We start from the raw sequence: 13,897 nt of genomic DNA, 5'->3' as shown, positions 1-13,897 counted from the left end.
CAGACAGCCCAGTACATCACTGGGGCCGAGCTCCCTGCCATACAGGACCTCTATATCAGGCAGTGTGAAAAGAAGGCGCGGAAAATCGTCAAAGACCCCAACCACTCAAGCCATAGACTACTTTCTCTGCTGCCACATGGCATGAGGTAACGGTGCATCAAGTCTGACACCAACACATTGAACAATACTTGCTCCATCATCTTCTCACTCACACATAATATGCACAAACATTTATACTGACTCTACACACCCGCAGACCCACTCATATACAAGGTGCTGCTACTCTGTTTATCTTATATCCTGATGCCTAGTCACCTTACCCCTATACATATATCCACCTCTATCACTTCAGTATCCCTGCACATGTAAATATGGTATTGGAATTGACTTAAATATTTCCTGTATTCAAACTCAGCAAAAAAAGAAACGTCCTCTCACTGTCAACTCTGTTTATTTTCAGTAAACTTAACATGTGTAAATATTTGTATGAACATAACAAGATTCAACAACTAAGACATAAACTGAACAAGTTCCACAGAGATGTGACTAACATAAATGGAATAATGTGTCCCTGAACAAAGGGGGGGTCAAAATCAATAGTAACAGTCAGTATCTGGTGTGGCCACCAGCTGCATTAAGTACTGCAGTGCATCTCCTCCTCCTGGAATGCACCATATTTGCCAGGTCTTGCTGTGAGATGTTACCCCACTCTTTCACCAAGGAACCTGCAAGTTTGTGTAGACTTGACGGACTAGACGGGACTCAATCCCTCTCAAACAAAAAGGACAAATCTATATTTTCTCTAGTAGACACAGCCTACCTGGCACCCCTAACAAACAACAAGTCAAAACTGTTACAGTAGTCATTAAAAATCATGTAAACACTATTATTGCACACAGAGTGAGTCCATGCAACTTATTTACGTGACTTGTTAAGCAAATATTTACTCCTGAACTTATTTAGGCTTGCCATAACTAAGGGGTTGAATACTTATTGACTCTTCAGCTTTTCTTTTCAAATTCATTTGTAAAATAACCTGATTCCACTTTGACATTATGGGGTATTGTGTGTAGGGCCATGACACAAAAGCACTATTTAACAAATTGTTAATTCAGGCTGTGTGAATACTTTCTGATGGCACTGTATTTTAAGTCAGCGTTCACATCACCACATCTCCAAATTTACCCATCCTTCCACTCTTTCACCCACCCATCGCTTTTCTTCATCAAATAGCCCTTCTTCTCACTGCCAAAGTCCTTGTTTCCCTGTAGCTGGTGCATGCTGTATCCACTCTGCTTGCTCTGAGAGTCCTGAAATACCCAGTCACAGGGTTCAATGTACATAGACACACTACTTTACATAGACACACTACTTTACATAGACACACTACTTTACACAGACACACTCCTTTAGACACACTACCAGAGATAAACACTACTTTACATGCTCACACTACTTTACACAGACACACTACTTTACACACACACATTCCTTTAGACACACTACCAGAGACAGACACTCCTTTACATGCTCACACTACTTTACACAGACACACTACTTTACACACACACACATTCCTTTAGACACACTACCAGAGACAGACACTCCTTTACATGCTCACACTCCTTTTTTACACAGACACACTACTTTACACACACACACATTCCTTTAGACACACTACCAGAGATAGACACTCCTTTACATGCTCACACTCCTTTACATGCTCACACTCCCTTACATGCTCACACTCCTTTAGACACACTACCAGAGATAGACAATACTTTACATGCTCACACTCCTTTACACAGACACACTCCTTTAGACACACTACCAGAGATAGACACTACTTTACAAATAAATCCCAAATAATCACAAACATGGTACAGAAATATTAAACATTCATGGGAAATGGTTACAGGACAAAATATAGGAAGCCAATGATTATTATTGAGGGGACAGCACTTACTCTCCTAGACTTCAGTCAGAGAATGCAGTGAAGGGAAGACAGGCAGTAAGTCAAAATGCACCAATGTTGAAGTATCAAGGACAGGGGTCTCCAACAGGTAGATCGCAAGCTACCAGTAGCTCTCATCCCACCTATGAGTAGCTCTCAGCCCACCTATGAGTAGCTCTCAGCCCACCTACCAATAGCTCTCAGCCCACCTACCAGTAGCTCTCAGCCCACCTACCAGTAGCTCTCAGCCCACCTACCAGTAGCTCTCAGCCCACCTACCAGTAGCTCTCAGCCCACCTACGAGTAGCTCTCAGCCCACCTATGAGTAGCTCTCAGCCCACCTATGAGTAGCTCTCAGCCCACCTATGAGTAGCTCTCATCCCACCTATGAGTAGCTCTCATCCCACCTATGAGTAGCTCGCCAAGCAATTCTGAAAGTGAATGGATTTTTTCATTTTGTTCCATCAAACTCTTAAACATAAATCTCCCGCCTACTATCCAATCAAAGCCACATTATCCCACCCCTGCTTAGCCACTATTAACTTAAAAACCAAACGTAACAGAATATCTGACAATTTCATTTGCAGCAATATTGCCCGTCTGCCTGTTTGGTGCGCTTATCACTCTGTATGTAGCCAGTTAGCAATGTTAATGATAACTGTGTTGTGGGTAGACTTTCTCCATAAACCTTCTCAATTAAACATTAACTGCAAAATAGAGTGACTATATTATGATTATTTATATCAATTGGGTGGCCATTATTTTGCTAACTTTGCTATGAGACGCTGCAGCAGTAGGCCTGACAGCAGAATCATCGTTAGACCAACACATTCCGCTCTTGCTAGAAGCGGGGAATTATGTTTTTTCCAAACCCCCAAAAATTGTCTTTGTTGTGATTTAAGCATTGACATGGACTCAGAACATACATTTTCATTGTTGTCTATGAATAATTGTAATATGAAAAATCTAAAACCGGGAAAAATAAAACAGAACAGAAATCGGGAAAATACGTAAGATAATTTTATGGGGCCTGTCATGCCAAATATTGTTTTATGAACCACTATTTTACCAGGTGTATTGACAGAAGAGAAGAGCTCTTTAAAAAATGTGTAGCTTGCGATATTCTTTTTAAGTAGCCCTCATGCTAGAAAAGGTTGGAGACCCCTGATCAAGAAAACAGTAAATACAGAGAGTGGTTAGTATTATTCATTTCAGGAAAAATACCACTTCTCAGGCAATTGGCTGCTATAAAAGGGAATAAGGGATGCCTATATCCACCCCTTAAAAGTGCACTATGCAGAAATCACTCCACCGTTTCCTGGTTGCTAAAATGTTTATGGCTTGTCTAATTTTCGATTATGTGAGCAAAAAACAAGTATAGGGTAAAGAATCACTGTACCATCTATACCGCTGTGAAATATATTTTCCATAACCCAAAATATTTTATTTTCTGCTGTTTTGAAGCTGGTGTACAAAACCGAAAAGACAAAAACAAAACTTAAGAATGGTAAGCATAGAAATAGAGCACATAGAACAGATTTACCGCTTCCTAGACTTGCTTTCAATAACAGATCTATAACTCACATGTCTATGTTTATTTGGTCAGGTCCCCCAGAACATTACATACTGCAGCTTTAACAGTTATATTTAACAATATTTTTCCTACTTTTAAGGCTTGAGGGGAGGTAAAACGATGTTGAACGGATTGACTGGGATGTGATGGTGGGTACATCCTGATTACTAAATAGGGTAACATTTTAAAACCGAGAACCACTATGGCTAAATCAGATCTATACTGTACTATTTTCAGAAGGTTGCTGAATACCAGTAGGGTAAGGTATGGTTTTCCTTGTGGGACCATTACACCCTGCATCAAGGATATACTGTATGGTTACGGGCTCCGGAAAAGAAGAGTGTTCCATCAGGGACCACGTTGGAAACAAGTGGAATGGCTTTAAAGTGTTATCCCCTGGGTTGTACTCAGTGCATCACCCCCCCCCCATTAATGTAGCAGTGAATAAAAAAATAAATAACATCATCTAAAGACACATCCATTATCCAATGCTCAAAATAAACCAGGTTTACATTAGACTGAGCAGTCAGTGTAGCACAACACTGGTTCCCAGCAAGGGGTTACTTGACACTGGCTACCAGCATGGTACAGCACTGGCCACTCTGACTTATCTAAAGCTGGCTTAAGACAATGAAAAGTCAACTAAATGTGGGGTAAAGTAAAGAGAGTACAGTGCTTTCGGAAAGTATTCAGTGCGCTTGACATTTTGTTATGTTACAGCCTTAATCTAAAATGTATTAAACTTTTTTTCCCCCCTCAATCTACACACTATACTCCATAATGACAAGGCAAAAAACGTTTTTTTATAAATGTTTGCACAAAAAAATTAAATATTATATTTACATAAGTATTCAGACCCTTTGTTGAAGCCCCTTTGGCAGCGATTACAGCCTTGAGTCTTGGGTACGACGCTACAAGCTTGGCACACTTATATTTGGGGAGTTTCACCCATTCTTCTCTGTAGATCCTCTCAAGCTGTCAGGCTAGATGGGTAGCAAGTTCAGGCTCTGGCTGGGCCACTCAAGGACATTCAGAGACTTGTCCCGAAGCCACTCCTGTGTTGTCTTGGCTGTGTGCTTAGGGTCGTTGTCCTGTTGGAAGGTGAAGCTTCGCCACAGTCTGCGGTCCTGAGCACTCTGGAGCAAGTTTTCATCAAGGATCTCTCTGTACTTTACTCCGTTCAGCTTTCCCCCGATCCTGACTAGTCTTCCAGTCCCTGCCGCTGAAAACATCCCCACAGCATGATGTTGCCACCACCATCCTTCACAGTAGGGATGGTGCCAGGTTTCCTTCAGATGTGACGCTTGGCATTCAGGCCAAAGAGTTCAATCTTGGTTTCCTCAGACCAGAGAATCTTGTTTCTCATGGTCTGAGGGTCTTTAGGTGCCTTTTGGCAAACTCCAAGTGGGCTGTCACGTGCCTTTAACTGAGGAGTGGCTTCCGTCTGGCCACTCCATAACGGCCCGATTGGTGGAGAGCTGCAGAGATATTTGTCCTTCTGGAAGGTTTTCCCATCTCCACAGAGGAACTCTGGAGCTCTGTCAGAGTGACCATCGGCTTTTTGGTCACCTCCCTGACCAAGGCCCTTCTCCCTGAGTGCTCAGTTAAGCCGGGCGGCCAGCTCTAGGAAGAGTCTTGGTGGTTCCAAACTTCTTCCATTTAACAATGATGGAAGCAACCATGTTCTTCGGGACCTTCAATGCTGCAGACATTTTTTGGTACCCTCCCCAGATCTGTGCCTCGACACAATCCTGTCTCGGAGCTCTACGGACAATTCCTTTGACCTCATGGCTAGGTTTTTGCTCTGACATGCACTGTCACCTGTGGGAGTTTATATAGACAGGTGTGTGTCTTTCCAAATCATGTCCAATCAATTGAATTTACCACAGCTGGACACCAATCAAGTTGTAAAAATATCTCAAAGATGATCAATGGAAACAGGATGCACCTGAGCTCAAATTTGAGTTTAATAGCAAATGGTCTGAATACTTTTTTATTTTTAATACATTTGCAAAAATGACTAAAAACCTGTTTCGCTTTGACATTATGGGGTAGTGTTCGTAGATTGATGAGGAAAAAATGTATTTAATCAATTTGAGAATAAGGCTGTAACGTAACAAAATGTGGAAAAAGGAAAGGGGCCTGAATACTTTCTGAATGCACTGTAAGTAGCCTTGTCCAAGCCAGAATGGACACTAGTGCAGGAGCATATCACCTGTTTCTAAAACGTGAGGCAGCTTGATGTACAAGTACATCCCCTGGACAGGACACTAGTTTGTTGCAGGGCCTTACCCCCAATCTGTCTCCTTAACACTAGAAATTGCTGGGCCTGTTGAGGGACCCCCCATACAAGCTAATGAGCAGTCATTCGGACTGCAACATTCCAACAGTATTAATACATTTAATATATGCTGTCGCAAAAATAATAACTTGGTTGTGTTTATGAAGGTCTTACAGTAGGTAACATTAGAATACTATATTTCTTTATTATATCATTATTTATTATAAAAACAGCATTTCCATTAGTATATGTTACTGTAGGCCAGGGGTCTGGCATGAGAGCTACTTGAAAAACAAAAAAATGTTGCAATCTAAAAAATGTTTTTACAGCTTTTAAATAGGCACATTCTTCTCTTTTGTCAATATACCTGGTAAAATATTGGTTAATAAACAGTATGTCATGACATGCCCCTTAAAATTATATTTTCTAATTTCCCAAATTCTGTTTCCTCCATTTTATTTTCCTTTTTTTTTTTTCTTCTGTTTTTTTACTCTCAATATTAAATGGATGTTCTGAGTCTGTCAATGCTTAAATTTAATCAGAAGTATATTATTGTATTTATTTTCTGTCTCTCTAGACAATACAGACTGGTCTCTTATCAGATCACCCTGGAGTGGATGCTGAGGGGAAAACAACTAGGCCGAGGCCAACGACGGGTACTCCACGCCTCTGTGGTGGCAACAATTACATTTAACTACCATGATCCCAATAGCAGCTACATTGGATTCGAGGAAGTTGAGGAGGTTTATAGGATATTATACAAATAACATTTTCAAGAAATAACATTGTAGTAAATGTTTTTAATATGCCATTCACACAGTCACTCAGCATTAGTTAGACCTGGGATTTACAAACATGTTCTGGGAGAACAAATTTCTTGTAGGTTTTCACTCCAACAGGTTTTGGAGACAGCAGGTCTTACTGAGGTCTGTCACATAACAACAAAGACATTAGACAAAAAGCATTACAATTTACAAACACTACCGTTCACTATTCACTATCACAATTCCAGTGGGTCAGAAGTGTACATATATTAACTTGACTGTGCCTTTAAACAGCTTGGAAAACTCCAGAAAAGTATGTCATGGCTTTAGAAGCTTCTGATAGACTAATTGACATCATTTGAGTCAATTGGAGGTGTACCCGTGGATGTATTTCAAGGCCTACCTTCAAACTCACTGCCTCTTTACTTGACATCACGGGAAACTCAAAAGAAATGACCCAAGACCTCAGAAAAAAACATTGTAGACCTCCACAAGTCTGGCTCATCCTTGGGAGCACGTTCATCTGTACAAACAATAGTACACAAGTATAAACACCATTGGACCACGCAGCCGTCATACCGCTCAGGAATGAGACGCGTTCTGTCTCCTAGAGATTAACGTACTTAGGTGCGAAAAGTGCAAATCAATCCCAGAACAACAGCAAAGGACCTTGTGAAGATGCTGGAGGAAACAGGTACAAAAGGATCTATATCCAAAACAAGTCCTATATTGACATAACCTGAAAGGCCGCTCAACAAGGAAGAAGCCACTGCTCCAAAACCGCCGTAAAAAAGCCAGACTACTGTTTGCAACTGCACATGGGGACAAAGATCATACTTTTTGGAGAAATGTCCTCTGGTCTGATGAAACAAAAATAGAACTGTTTGGCCATAATGACCATCGTTATGTTTGGAGGAAAAAGGGGGTGGCAGCATCATGTGGGGGTGCTTTGCTGCAGGAAGGACTGGTGCACTTCACAAAATAGATGGATATATTGAAGCAACATCTCAAGACATCAGTCAGGGCGTTAACCTCTTATGGCTAGGGGGCAGTATTTTCACGGCTGGATAAAAAACGTACCCGATTTAATCTGGTTACTAATCCTACCCAGTAACTAGAATATGCATATACTTATTATATATTGATAGAAAACACCATAAAGTTTCTAAAACTGTTTGAATGGTGTCTGTGAGTATAACAGAACTCAAATGGCAGGTCAAAACCTGAGAGATTCCTTTACAGGAAGTGGCCTGTCTGACCATTTCTGGAACTTCTTTGCCATCTCTATCTTTTACTAAGGATCTCTGCTCTAACGTGACACTTCCTACGTCGTCCATAGGCGCTCAGAGCCCGGGAAAAACCTGAATGTCGTCATCCCAGCCCCAGGCTGAAAAACATTATCGCCTTTCTCAAGTGGCCGATCAAGGGACTGTGGGCTTAGGCGCGTGACCTGGCCGCCCCCGTCTTTGTGATTTTTTCCTCTGTTTGCCGAAAAGGAGATTCCCGGTTGGAATATTATCGCTTTTCTACGAGAAAAATGGCATAAAAATTGATTTTAAACAGCGGTTGACATGCTTCGAAGTACGGTAATGGAATATTTAGAATTTTTTTGTCACGAATTGCGCCATGCGCGCGACCCTTCTTTACCATTTCGGATAGTGTCTGGAACGCACGAACAAAACGCCGCTATTCGGATATAACGATGGATTATTTTTGACCAAACCAACATTTGTTATTGAAGTAGCAGTCCTGGGAGTGCATTCTGACGAAGACAACAAAGGTAATGAAACTTTTGTAATAGTAAATCGGAGTTTGATCAGGGCTAAACTTGGTCGGTGTCTAAATGGCTAGCCGTAATGGCTGGGCTATCTACTGAGTATATTGCAAAATGTGCTTTCACCGAAAAGCTATTTTAAAATCGGACATATCGAGTGCATAGAGGAGTTCTGTATCTATAATTCTTAAAATAATTGTTATGTTTTTTGTGAACGTTTATCGTGAGTAATTTAGTAAATTCACCGGATGTATGCTAGTTCTGAACGTCACATGCTAATGTAAAAAGCTGGTTTTTGATATAAATATGAACTTGATTGAACAAAACATGCATGCATTGTATAACATAATGTCCTAGGGTTGTCATCTGATGAAGATCATCAAAGGTTAGTGCTGCATTTAACTGTCTTCTGGGTTTTTGTGACATTATATGCTAGCTTGAAAAATGGGTGTCTGATTATTTCTGGCTGGGTACTCTGCTGACATAATCTAATGTTTTGCTTTCGTTGTAAAGCCTTTTTGAAATCGGACAGTGTGGTTAGATTAACGAGAGTCTTGTCTTTAAAATGGTGTAAAATAGTCATATGTTTGAGAAATTGAAGTAATAGCATTTCTAAGGTATTTGAAAATCGCGCCACGGGATTACACTGGCTGTTGCGTAGGTGGGACGATTTCGTCCCGCCTAGCCCAGAGAGGTTAAAGTGTCATTATTTAAAGTGGCATTGTTTAAAGTGACTAGTGATCCAATTATTAAAGTGGCCAGTGATTGGGTCTCAATGTAGGCAGCAGCCTCTGAGTTAGTGATTGCTGTTTAGCAGTCTGATGGCCTTGAGATAGAAGCTGTTTTTCAGTCTCTAGGTCCCAGCTTTGATGCACCTGTACTGACCTTGCCTTCTGGATGATAGTGGTGTGAACAGGCAGTGGCTCGGGTGGTTGTTACCCTTGATTATGTTTTTGGCCTTCCTGTGACATTGGGTGCTGTAGGTGTCATGGAGGGCAGGTAGTTTGCCCCCGGTGATGCGTTATGCAGACCACACCACCCTCTGGAGAGCCTTGAGGTTGAGGGCGGTGCAGTTGCCGTACCAGGCGGTGATACAGCCCAACAGGATGCTCTCGATTGTGCATCTGTAAAAGTTTGTCAGGGTTTTGGGTGACAAGCCAAAAGTCTTCAGCCTCCTGAGGTTTAAGAGGCGCTGTTGCGCCTTTTTCACCACACTGTCTGTGTGAGTGGACCATTTCAGTTTGTCTGTGATGTGTACGCCGAGGAACTTTCTCCACTGCTGTCCCTTCGATGTGGATAGTGGGAGCTCCCTCTGCTGTTTCCTGAAGTCCACGGTCATCTCCTTAGTTATGTTGACGTTGAGTGAGATGTTGTTATCATGACACCACACTCCGAGGGCCCTCACCTCCTCCTGGTAGGCTGTCTCGTCGCTGTTGGTAATCAAGCCCACTACTGCAAACTTGATGATTGAGTTGGAGGCGTGCATGGCCACTCAGTCGTGGGTAAACAGGGAGTACAGGAGGGGGCTGAGCACGCACACTTGAGGTACCCCAGTGCTGAGGGTCAATGAAGTGGAGATGTTGTTTCCTACCATCACCACCTGGGGGTGGCCCGTCAGAAAGTCCAGAACCCAATTGCACAGGGCGGGGTTGAGACCCAGGGCCTTTAGCTTGATGATGAGCTTGGAGGGTACTATGGTGTTGAATGCTGAGCTGTAGTCAATGAACAGCATTCTTACATAGGTATTCCTCTTGTCCAGATGGGATAGGGCAGTGTCCAGTGTGATGGCAATTGCATCATCTGTGGACCTGTGGGGGTGGTATGCAAACTGAAGTGGTCTAGGGTGGCCGTTAAGGTGGAGGTGATAATATCCTTGACTAGTCTCTCAAAGCACTTCATGATGACAGAAGTGAGTGCTACGGGGCGGTAGTCATTTAGTTCAGTTATCTTTGCCTTCTTGAGTACAGGAACAATTGTGGCCATCTTGAAGCATGAGGGGACAGCAGACTGGGATAGGGAGCAATTGAATATGTCCGTAAACACACCAGCCAGCTTGTCTGCGCATGCTCTGAGGACGTGGATAGGGATGCCGTCTGGGCCAGCAGCCTTGCGAGGGTTAACACGTTTAAATGTTTTGCTCACGTCGGCCACGGAGAAGGAGGGGGGGAGCAGTCCTTGTTAGCGGGCCGCAACTGTGGCACTGTATTATCCTCAAAGCGGGCAAAGAAGGTGTTGAGTGTTTCTGGAAGCGTGCAGTTGGTGACCGTGAGGTGACTGGTTTTCTTTTTGTGTATTTGTGTATTTTTATCTGACCGGAACATTATTGCACTTCATTTTGGCCAACGTCACTCAGTTACTCGACTACTATCGTTATCTGCCTAACTTTACTTCAGAGATTACTAACCGCTAGCCTTACTAGATACCATCTCATTGTTTACTTCCTTTCGTTCTGATTTCCTTTCTTGAAGACCAACAGTAAGATGCGCCTTTGTCCCGCATCCTGTAATTATCCATCTTAGATCCAGGAGGAAGAGTATCTACCGGATTACAGACTATATGGAAGACCTTAGCACAAACTAGGTCTTTGTTTTTTAAACTTTTTACATCAAACACATCTATCTGGCAATTCAATGCCGAGACACCAATCGTTGTTTATGTAACAATAAATGCACTGTTTTCAATTTATTTTAGGTCATTTCAGAAATGTTTACATTTTCATATAAAATACAGAATACTCTAAATACTCAAACAATGGACCTAAAAACTGTCTGGGGTACTGACAAACAGCCAGACAAGTGTTATCAAGGGCTCAGAAGTGCTTTTGAGTGAATTTCCCCATTAACATTTAATTGAGAAGGTTTTTGGGGAAAGTCTTTCTGCCTACCCACAAGACTGTTCTCATTAGCATCGCTAACTGGCTACATACGAAGTGATAAACAAACCCGTGCACCAAACAGACAGACAGGGGCAATATTGATGGAAATTAATTGTCAGATATTGTGTTACGTTTGGCTTTTTAAGCCAATAGTGGCTAACCAGGGGTGGGATAATGTGGCTTTGATTGGATAACAGCCAGGAGTTCTGTTTAATTGAGTTTGTGATGGATCAATTGAAAAAAATCCATGTACTTTCAGAATTGCTTGGCGAGCTACTGGTAGGTGGGCTGAGAGCTACTGGTAGGTAGGCTGAGAGCTACTGGTAGGTGGGCTGAGAGCTACTGGTAGGTGGGCTGAGAGCTACTGGTAGGTTGCGATCTACCCGTTGGAGACCCCTGCTGTAGGCTATATGTAAAAACTAAAACAAAAAACACAATTTCATGTGTTCAATACATTTTATTTGTGCCTTTCGTACAACTATGAAACAGAAAGCATATGTGTTGGAATGCGGTAACAGCGTACTTTTATAAAAGGTCAGCAAATGCACAGTCAAATGATGAAAAACATCAGAAGCCTAAATATCCTTATAAGCGCTAAGTGTGCTTGATAAATAGTGAAACTCTGCACAAAAGCAATAGTGACGTTATAATGAATATTAGTGTCGATATGACAGCAGTTAAAAATAGTAAAAGAAAAGACTGATAAGACTGTGTAGATTCGTTGGACTGATTCATTCCACTGTCAGGAGATGGAGCAAAGCAGGCCCTACTGTCAGCAGAAGATGAAATGACATGCCCTCGTAAAATTGGTTATAAACATATCACATTTTGTCACATGCGTCAAATACAACCGAATGAATTACCTTATCGTGAAATGCTTACTTACAAGCCCTTAACCAACAATGCAGTTATAAGAAAATAAGAGTTAAGCAAATATTTACTAAATGAACTAAAGTAAAAAAAGTAACACTAACAATAATGACAGGGGGGTACCGGTAAATCGAGGTAATATGTACATGTAGGTAGGGGTAAACAGCGAGTTAGCAGCAGTGTAAAAAAAGGGTGCGGGGGCAATGGAAATAGTCCAGGTAGCCATTTGATTAATTGTTCAGCAATCTTATGGCTTGGGGGAAGAAGCTGTTAAGGAAGCCCGTCAGGAAGTCCAGGAACCAGTTGCAGAGGGAGGTGTTTAGTCCCAGGGTCCTTAGCTTAGTGATGAGCTTTGTGGGCACTATGGTGTTGAATGCTAAGCTGTAGTCAATAAATAGCATTCTCACATAGGTGTTACTTCTGTACAAGTGAGAAAGGGCAGTGTGGAGTGCGATTGAGATTGAGTTATCTGTGGATCTGTCAGGGCAATATGCGAATTGGAGTGGGTCTAGGGTTTCCGGGATGATGTTGTTGATTTTAGCCATGACCAGCTTTTCAAAGCACTTCATGGCCACATACAGTACATGAGTGCTACAGGGCAGTAGTCATTGAGGCAGGTTACCTTGGCGTTCTTGGGCACAGGGACTATGGTGGTCTGCTTGAAACATGTAGGTATTACAGACTCGGTCAGGGAGAGGTTGAAAATGTCAGTGAAGACATTGCCAGTTGGTCCGCGCATGCTCTGAGTACACGTCCTGGTCCCGCTGCCTTCTTAATGTTGACCTGTTTAACCTGTTGGGTCTAGGGGGCAGCATTTGCACGTCTGGATAAAAAAAATGTACCCGATTTAATCTGGTTACTAATCCTACCCAGTAACTAGAATATGCATATACTTATTATATATGGATAGAAAACACTCTAAAGTTTCCAAAACTGTTTGAATGGTGTCTGTGAGTATAACAGAACTCATTTGGCAGGCAAAACCCTGAGACATTTTCTGACAGGAAGTGGATACCTGATGTGTTGTATTGACTTTAAACCTATCCCATTGAAAAACACAGGGGTTTAGGAATATTTTGGCACTTCCTATTGCTTCCACTAGATGTCACCAGCCTTTACAAAGTGTTTTGAGTCTTCTGGAGGGAGATCTGACCGAACAAGAGCCATGGAACGGTGATGTCCCATTAGACACCTGGCGCGCTAGTTCATGTTGGGTACCCTCGTTCCAATACGTTATAAAAGAGTATGCATTCGTCCACCTTGAATATTATTCATGTTCTGGTTAAAAAAGGCCCTAATGATTTATGCTATACAACGTTTGACATGTTTGAACGAACGGAAATATATTTTTTCCCCTCGTTCATGACGAGAAGTCCGGCTGGCTTACATCATGTGCTAACGAGACGGAGATTTTTGGACATAAATGATGAGCTTTTTTGAACAAAACTACATTCGTTATGGACCTGTGATACCTGGAAGTGACATCTGATGAAGAGAATCAAAGGTAATGGATTATTTACATAGTATTTTCGATTTTAGATCTCCCCAACATGACGTCTAGTCTGTATCGCAACGCGTATTTTTCTGGGCGCAGTGCTCAGATTATTGCAAAGTGTGATTTCCCAGTAAGGTTATTTTTAAATCTGGCAAGTTGATTGCGTTCAAGAGATGTAAATCTATAATTCTTTAAATGACAATATAATATTTTACCAATGTTTTCTAATTTTAATTATTTAATTTCTGACGCTGACTTGACTGCCGGTTATTGGAGGGAAACGATTTCCTCAACATCAATGCCATAGTAAA

The 13,897-nt window shown here is 41.9% G+C and overlaps 1 protein-coding gene across 1 annotated transcript in view; it reads right to left on the bottom strand.

The window, feature by feature from the left end:
* asap1a (ArfGAP with SH3 domain, ankyrin repeat and PH domain 1a) overlaps nt 1-13,897 on the bottom strand; it is a 190,958-nt gene that overhangs the window by 63,900 nt on the left and 113,161 nt on the right. The window contains 2 exon segments of the mRNA XM_045693788.1: nt 1,210-1,310; nt 1,967-1,975. Coding sequence (XP_045549744.1) covers nt 1,210-1,310; nt 1,967-1,975 — 110 coding nt within the window.

Source organism: Salmo salar, chromosome ssa14 (genome assembly GCF_905237065.1).
Source record: "Salmo salar chromosome ssa14, Ssal_v3.1, whole genome shotgun sequence".
Classification (NCBI taxonomy): domain Eukaryota; kingdom Metazoa; phylum Chordata; class Actinopteri; order Salmoniformes; family Salmonidae; genus Salmo; species Salmo salar.
The sequence above is the reverse complement of the archived record's forward strand: the minus strand, read 5'-3'. Positions and strand labels throughout refer to the sequence as shown.